General features: G+C 47.4%; 1 protein-coding gene across 1 annotated transcript; it reads right to left on the bottom strand.

Annotated features, from left to right (window-relative positions):
- Positions 1-1326: 1326 nt before the first annotated feature.
- sesn1 (sestrin 1) lies at positions 1327-8296 on the bottom strand. The gene is made up of 10 exons (XM_061243485.1): positions 8016-8296; positions 7014-7079; positions 6541-6741; positions 5600-5782; positions 4878-5108; positions 4161-4308; positions 3386-3498; positions 3068-3258; positions 2681-2825; positions 1327-2412 (listed from the first exon to the last, which is right to left on the bottom strand). The coding sequence occupies exons 1-10, from the start codon at positions 8115-8117 to the stop codon at positions 2326-2328; spliced, it is 1467 nt and encodes a 488-aa protein (XP_061099469.1). The 5' UTR covers positions 8118-8296; the 3' UTR covers positions 1327-2325.
- Between the last annotated feature and the right edge of the window lie 492 nt (positions 8297-8788).

Below are 8788 nucleotides of genomic sequence, written 5' to 3'. Positions count from 1 at the left end.
AACCTGCCGACTACACACCAGCCCTTTCTTTGAATATCCACATCTTTGCAGTTCTTAAGGATATACTATGTGAATATTCACAACTGGCTTATTTCCCAAAAAACACATTCAGCTTGTAAATTGCACCATAGATTTAACAAACAAAAAAAAAGGGGAAAAGGTTACACCTATTGTAATGCATGTAATAGGTGTTGTACAGGAGTATTTTTATCATATTGGAAATACAACTGTATTCCATCAAAAACCAGCAAGGTAGCTTGAATCGCTTGAATATTTTCCCCACGTACAATGACGTCCCGGATCGAAATCAGGTTCTAGTGGGCCGTTTGCTTTTGTAAGTGCTGCGGCTCTTACAAATAAATTGTTTAAACACAAACATCAAGAATCATTCATCAATAGTTCTGTCTAATAATTTAATATTAAAAGTTACAGTACTTTTTATTGAAATGGATAATGACTATGGATATGTTATGGTTATGTTATGGAGATGTTATGGAGAGGTTATGGTATAGAATGGTTTGGAGATGGCGGTCTGGGGGTTTTGTGAAGATTTACAGTGTGCGTGTTAAAAACAGGACGGACAAACTGACACCCAGTGCTCGGGGGGTGTGAAGATAATGGAACAGTCCGACATGCCGAACGCTCCCTAAAATTTCCGCTCCCCCGGTTACCCATTAAGGCAATGACAAAATGAACTGGTTAGGGTGTGACTATGGGGTGTAGCATGGCTGTTGACATTACTTTATGGCCTTAGAATGTCTAAGTTTGGTAAAAACTGAATAATATATTGAAGCGTTATTGTAGGCGAGAGGGGGATGAAAATGTCGCATAACCTGATACGATCAAACAAAATTAAGTATTTGAGCTCTGCATCAAATATGAAAACACTTTTATTATTCTTTATAAAAACGCCAGTAACTGACATCATTCTCTGTGAAAACCTTTTTTACGCTCCAAACAAGCCTTTGAGATAAAAATGTACCATCTCCTCCTCCTCCTCCTCCTCCTCCTTCACATCCAACCATTTCACCCTTCTTATGAATCCAGTAATTTACTGGTTAAGTAAACAAGACAAAAAAAAAACAAACAGCATATACTGGTTACATTTCAACAGTAATAACTAGCATGATATTCCCCGGCCGCAGCTACGCAGTCAGAGAGAACAGCGAACCCCCCCCCACCCCGCATCACGGAGGGGAAGGCATGGCGCTGAAGCCTTAACAGTGCTGGAAACTAGCACTCGCAGAGGTATTCATATTCAAATGCAAAACTGAAAATATTAGGTGCCCTCCCTCCCTCCCTCCCTCCCTCCCTCCCCCCCTCGTATGGAAGACAAGTGCGCACAAAAATGAAGGAAGCTCTTTCGCAGGAAGACCATTTCAACAGGACAAAAGCTTTTGTGTCAAAAAACACAAAATATAAAACAAAAAAAAAAAAAAAATTTTTAACAAAAAAAAGAAAAGAAAAAGTGTCTAATAATCATCTTTTACAGCAGAAAGCAGTCGTCCTCCACAAAGTGTTTTGCGTTTGAAATTCCAAAGGCTACAAAAGGCAAAATATAAATTGGGTCAACAATGTAGATTAAAGAAAAAAAAAAAGTAAAAAAAAAGAAAGTGTGGGGGTGGTTTTTAGCTGTAAACCACAGGGTAGGCTCAGACACTTTCACACTCTCGTGTTAGCTTAGCTTTACATGAGCAGCTGTGCTTCCGGGTCAGGGTGGGAGGGGGGGCTACAGTGTCTGTGAGAGAGGCAGCGGGACGTCTCTCTCTCTCTCTCCCTCTCTCTCTCTCTCTCTCCCCTCCCTGCGCGGTATTTCAGGCACGCACCGCGTAGCCCGGTCGCGCTCCAGTCCGGCTGCCGCCGCGTCGACTTTTTAATACAAATAAAAAGAGTAAATAACGTAGCGGTAGCCTAGCCTAGCCTAGCCTAGCCTAGCCTAGCGCACAGGCACGGAGGCCGCTGCCATGGTTACGTGCGGGTACGGGGACGCCGCTGCCGATTGGCTGGAGCGCCACACACCCGCCTTCCCTCTCTCAAAACTTCAGTGGACGTCCCGCGGCCAGGCCACGCCCCCCCCCTCGCACTGTGATTTTTTTTGGCACAATCGGAGCAGCCAGTCAAAGTCACTATAGTCCAGCTGGAGGGTCAAATGACTTTTTATTTTAGTTTTTTGTTGTTGTTTTTTTTTTTTTTTTTTTTTGCTTTTCGGCATCCGTCGTGAAGATATCTACGTCACATTCAGGCTTCTTTGAAATGTCCACGAGAGCACACACAAAGAAATGATTTTTAAAAAAATAATGAAAACGACAAACGACAAAAAGCACTTCATGTCATGTATCGAGTGATGGCCCTCAGGGCGTACAGCAGCTCTGCCTGCATCCGCGCTTCCATAAGAAGCAAATTCACATGAACCTGCGGAGAGAGAGAGAAAACAATCACACAATCAGCTACAATCACACCTTTTAGCCTTCTCCTCAAGTGCACTGAAGAATTACCCACTGCCCATGTCAGAATTATGAGCAGCAACTTCAGTTAGAAACATTAGACTTTTCCACACAAGTTTATAGAATAATTTACCCGCATAATTACATGCAGCCTTTACATCTTTTCCCCAATAGTATATACCATTACCAAAAACATGCCCCATGTAAAGTCTATGCCCAGGATACACAACACCCACCTTCTCAGAGTGCTGAAACTGTCTCCAGAAGCTTTCATACATTCTTTTGGTGATCTTCTCCGGACTGCACACCACGGTCTTGATATAAACTTTAAAGTTGCGGTCCAGCAGCTGGTTTATCTCCCCGTAGTCGTAATCGTCATATCTGAGAGAGGAGAGAAACAGGCCCGTTAGTCCCCAATACTGACCACGAACACATTTAAATTCTGCTTAAACTCCTGCGCGGCAGTTATGTGAACCATCTTGAGAACACACCAGAAAAGGGTCAGGTGAAACGAGAACGATCGCAGCACATGGGACTAAAGCTAGAAACTAAAACCAGGTTTTGGGTCGTTTTGTGCCGTGGTCTCTGGACCGTGCTCCAGGGTCGGGCCCGGGGGTGCTGACCTGATTCCGAACATGCAGTGTATGTAGTTCCAGATGGCCCGTCTCAGGGTGGACGTGTCCACGTCTTTGTGCGTCGCCATGGTGTTGTACGTCAAGTTGTACGCCATCTGGAACTTCTCATCCAGCAGCTGCCCGACGTCGGGGTAGAGCCGGTTCACCAGGGAGTACCCGTGATCCTCCCAGCTGTAGTCCTGAGGAGAACGGGGCCCAGGTTAGCCGACCGACGGCCATTTTGTGTGTGTGGTGGGGGGGGGAGGGGGGTTCACCACCCGCCATGTTGTGACAGAGAGAAAATGCGAATGCTGGAGTTGTGCGTACCTGCACTCTGAAGGTGGGCACGTGCTCCCCCCTCCTGGAGAAGTCCTTGTAGCCGTAACTGGGGTCCTCGAAATGACGGGACACGTCCCTCGAGGGCATCAGGTCTTCGTCCTCTGCGGGGGTGAGGAAGAGGAGGAAACGGTTAGCAAACAGCCTGGCGACACAGTGCTGAACGTCAGATAAGCGTCCAATAAGATAAGCCTGGAATGAGGTCTTGCTGGGCGAGCCAAAAGCTATTCTTTTTTTCCGGTTATTTATTTCCAGGTTCTGAGAAGCAGAAATCAGAACACTGTTTGCACGAAGAGAAAAGCTCTTTCATGTCATTAATCTAATGTAAAACCTAATACCTAACCGAGGTATTTAACCAAAAAAACAGGAAACGTTGGCTCTCCTTCTTTTCCTCGTTTCTGCGCTAGGTTAGCATGCGGTCGCTTCTCTCGCCGATGACGACAGCCACCGAGGTGTGAAAGGGAACAGATGGGCCGGCTCAGCGGAGGGAGAGACGGAGAGAGGGATGAAGGAGGAGGGGGGAGAGAGGAGGAAGGGGGAGAGGAGGAGAGAAGGAGAGAGGGAGGGAGAGAGAGAAGGAGAGAGGGAGAGATGGAGAGAAGGAGAGACAGAGAGAGGGAGAGATGGAGAGAGGGATAAAGGAGGAGGGGGGAGAGAAGGAGAGCGGGAGGGAGGAGGAGAGGGGGAGTGAGAGGGAGAGGGGAGAGACGGAGAGGGAGAGAGACGGAGAGGAGAGAGACGGAGAGAGGGAGAGGGGGAGGCGTACCTGCAGAGACCACCAGCATGCTCTCGGTCTTCTCCCTCTCGAAGCGCGTGGTCATCTCCTCCTGCGTGGCCTCCTCGTCGTCTCGAGCCTCCTGCAGCTGCTTCATCTTCTCCATGAGCGCCTCCACCTCGCAGGACGCCTCCGTCACCTGCAGGGGGCGCAGACGGGCGCGGTCGGGTTAGGGCAGGGCCCGGCGTCTCTTGTCTGACGTTTCGCGTCAGTGAGCAGTGTTTAACGCCCGTTCAGAAGCGCACCTGTCCAGGGCACGGGCGCCAACAAGCCCGCCCCGTCCTCACGGAGGCAGGGAAAACGCTCGTGTTCTCTTAGCACTTTCACCATTTTAAACCACTAAATGAACAGCACGGTGCTAAAATGGTGTGGGAAAAACAGGACAAATATATAAATTCTACAGAGACTATAGCGTAAAGCATTTTCCCTTTGGAGAGGCTAAATCAACCTGGATCGAACATCGTTTTGGATTCAAATACTTTTATTCGACGCTTTACTAAGCTAGTCAGGTGTATTGGAACCTATGAAATACACCACGTTCTGGTCTTCCTGGTTGGCTCAACTGCATCAAGGCAACAACAATAGAGCACGTAAAGGTATTTGAATCCAAAAACAGTTCACGTATATCTGACCCAGGTCTGCGCTGCGTGCATGTTGGAAAAGAACGGCGCGTGATTGACAGGCAGACTGCGCCCCCCCCTCACTCACAGGGTGGTTGCCGTGCGTCTCCGGCATGGCGCCGTTGCCGTTGGCGATGTCGCAGGCGCAGTAGTTGCTGACGGACGGCGGGCGGAAGGTGTGGCCCCCGTCGCAGTGGATCTCCGGGGTGATGCCGCAGCCAAAGGAGTACGAGGCCAGGGAGTGGTAGTGTGTGAGCAGCACCACGGCGTGGATCAGCTCCGCCAGAGACCAGCTCTGCTCCTCCGCCTTCAGCAGGTGCTGCCCGGAACAACACAATACGGTCAATACAACCACAACAACAATAACAACAACAGCTGCTGGTCAATACAGCCACAACAACAACAACAACAACAACAACCGCTGGTCAATACAGCCACAACAACAACAACCACCCAATCAATACAACAGCCAAACAACAACAACATCCTCCAGTCAATACAACAGACAAAAAAACAGTACCCTCCCAATCAATACAACAGCCAAACAACAAAACACTCTGATCAATACAACAGCCAAACAATAACAAGGATCTATAACACCAACTGTGCATCAATCAATCAGTCAATCAATCAATCAGTACAACAGCCAAACAACAACAACAACAACAACACCTGCCCAATCAATACAAAGGACAAAAATGAAATAAGGATCTACGGAAAAGCTTCTATGAAAACCACACGCTCAAGGGCACGTTGCATCACCTCCAGAGCCGGCGATAAACAGAAAGGGCCACGCAGTCGGGCACGTACCTCTATGTGCGCTTTGGTCACGAGCCAGGGCCGGTGGGCCAGGATCTTGTTGAGCTCGCCCAGGTTCTGGAGCTTCTGCGGGGCCCCCTCCAGCCCGTTCAGCCATTTCGGGTCGCCCCCGACCTGCAGGAAGCCACTGACGTGCAGGTTCACCAGGTACGAGCACTGGTGCCGGGCCGCGGCCTGAGGACCCACATAACATTACATTACATTACATGGCATTACATGGCATTACATGGCATTACATTACATTACATTACAAGGCATTTAGCAGACGCTCTTATCCAGAGCGACGTACAACGAAGTGCAGATCGAACACAGGGACAAGTGCGAAGAGGACCTGAGAGGACAGTACAGTTCCGAGTCCCAGCGCGACCATACAGACACAATCGGAACCCTTGAAGAATACATCAACTTCCAAAATAGGATACCACGGGGTTGGCAGCTAGAATACCCCGAGCACAACAATACAATAGCTAATACGAAACACAACAATATCTATATATAACTACATAAGTGCCATTATAGTCTATGGCATATACAATAGACATTAACCTCACTAATGTCCTTCAACAACGCTGCGTGTCAAATTTCCCCTGGTACACTTGTCAAACCAGCTGAGCTGACCACAGACATGTAATTTTTTCATATTGGCGAACGTATGAGGCTACGGCATGGGGTTTTTCCCTTAACATAGCACTTTCTTTAGACATTATTCATAACGGGCCTCTCTCGTTCCCCCACCAAACAGCATGACCTCTGAACGTCATTTTCATTTTCACAACACACTATTTTTAGACCTAAGAGTCAAATACGAGTTGACGAGGCGCAATATCGAGCGTGATGTCACGGTCTACACCCCCTGCACTTCCCTGCCCTCCCGTCCCGTCCCGTCCCGTCCCGCGGTTTTGGCATCCCCGCCGCGCCCCCCAGGTCCTCACCATGATGCCGATGTAGTGCCGGTAGTGCAGGGAGAGGGGCCCGTCCATCTGCAGCAGGTAGTGCTGGGTCCGCAGGAAGCTCTCCAGATACTGCGGGTGGAAGCCCATCACCAGGGAGATGTTGTCGAGGCGCCCCATGTTGGAGAACGCGTCCTGAAATATCGACTGTGTCCTAGCATCCACTTTGCTAACCTGGAGTATCTGATGGGAGAGAGGGAGAGGGGGGAGAGAGAGAGAGAGAGAGAAAGGAGGGGAGCTCGGTGAGACCGAACACGTTCTGCGCACTCGGACGTCCGTTAAGGTCGAGTTTGTCTGCGCAGCGGCAAATCCCGACAAAAACAGGGAAACTAAAAGGAGAACTTTCAGTCCTGGGCGCAGACTGGACTGAATAGCACACAGAGCTAGGCTGAATTATAGCATGCCCTGAATACCAGCTGTCCCAAGACAATAGGTGTGCTTGCTTGTTGCAGTACCTCTTTCTCAGGGATAAATCTGCTTGGTCCACTTCCTACAGGTCTTGGGATCCTCACGCCGATTTCCTGCAAGACAAAACAGTTGTTGTTTTTTTTAAATGTGCCAGTTTTTTATTTTTTTATTTTTTTTTAAATCGAAGGGCTCAGGTGATTGTCGACCCAAACTCCAAATCCCAGTTGTGTGAGAATGAATCTTGTTTTTTTATTTTATTTTTTATTTTTTATCAAATCAAATCCAAAACGTGCTTTAGATTACATTTTGGCAGTATGCCCAGAATATAAGCATTGTGCTTCTCAAGGAGTATCAAGTCTCACTTCTCCACCGACCGCTAAACTCCTAGGGTGATTTTTGGACGGATTTTAGCACCAACATCTGTTTAGAGCTTAAAGCAGACTGTACAACCAAACTGCGGTCACAGTTGGTAGCAGCCTCGCGTTGCACAAAGCGATGACGTGATGGGCAAGCTATAGCCTACCGTACGTGTCTGCAGAGTCAACAACAGCTCAGCTGTCCTCCCTCACCAAGCACAATAGCACGGCATTCAAATAATGACAGTCGCCTATAAACTTAAAGGCGTTTACGCGCATATCAGTGAATTATCAGATTTAACAACGCCACAAACAACCAGGCGCAACACGGTCGTTCTTGCACTGCATTACGCATTTCTTTCAAGGCAATGAATGAACGAACGAACGGTGAGCGCAGACCATTGTTCTACGCTACAGTTGACCACAGCGGACGTCCATAATATTAAGTAATGAACCATGTAGCAAAAAACGACAAAAAAAAAAAGAATGTCCCCTTGATGCAACGTAGACAAGTTCCAAGCAAATTTTAAGGAACCCATACGCGTCTGTAGCACAAAGAGATGACTGCAGCTCCTTCCTTAATTCACGATGAAAAGACTCTTGAACTTGACCACTGAACAAAGAATCCGATGCATCGGCGTAAATACGGACTCCTTTCCCACAGTATTGAAATGCGTTTTCAATTATATTTACCTTTTTATTGAGACGTTCGCAATTTGCGCATATGTTGAACAACTCTGGTACTGTAAAAGATCCGTTTTCCGTAGGTGCATTTGCTGGTGTGGCGTGTCTCATTATGCGTCTTATTTACTTGGAATTTTTTGTTTCTTCGTTTTCTTCGAACCGCAACGAATGTTGTTTTGAAGTAGTTCCTGGAGTCCGTTTTGACTCCTTGTAGCGGTGACAGCGACCAGTCTCAGCTGTTCGTTGTTCGAGCAACTCGATATTAACGCAGGACACTGGTAGTTCAGTTGCCTTTCTTGGGTAAATAAGCTGCACTCAGCGCGACTGACGTTTGGAGTAACCAATCACAGCCACACGTGTTCGTTCTCGTCCAATTAGATAAAAAGGAGGGGGACTAGGGAGGGGCTAATGGCGAAGTACTGCAAAGTAAAGGAAAAAAGACAAATAAACGTTCATTCATTTCCTGCTTATTATGGAAAGTGCACTAATCGAAATAGTTGTTGATTCACTGAGTGCGTCCTCATTGTAAATATTACATAACATAACTCTCGTGGCTTTCAAAAATGTTTGAACCATAAACAAAACAACAGTCTAGTATTCGCCAAATTGTTGCTAAATAAACAATATTTTAGCGTTGTTCAGCTTCTTATCCAATTTAACAATTCATGATTTCACGGTTAGCAGCTAGCTGATGTAGACCCAACTAATTTACCACAAACAGTTGCAGAGGATGAGTTGACAAACTGCCTTTTCGTAACGTCACCGTCGAAAGTTGACGCTCG

Source organism: Conger conger, chromosome 5 (genome assembly GCF_963514075.1).
Source record: "Conger conger chromosome 5, fConCon1.1, whole genome shotgun sequence".
NCBI lineage: Eukaryota > Metazoa > Chordata > Actinopteri > Anguilliformes > Congridae > Conger > Conger conger.
Note: the sequence above shows the minus strand (reverse complement) of the source record. Positions and strands in the feature narration are given on the sequence as shown.

Coding starts and splice junctions, on each gene's coding strand:
- sesn1 (XM_061243485.1), bottom strand. CDS start 8,117: ATGAGACACGCCACACCAGCAAATGCACCTACGGAAAACGGATCTTTT. Junction 7,080..8,015: donor GCGAACGTCTCAATAAAAAG/GTAAATATAATT, acceptor TTTGTCTTGCAG/GAAATCGGCGTGAGGATCCC. Junction 3,499..4,160: donor CATGCTGGTGGTCTCTGCAG/GTACGCCTCCCC, acceptor TCACCCCCGCAG/AGGACGAAGACCTGATGCCC.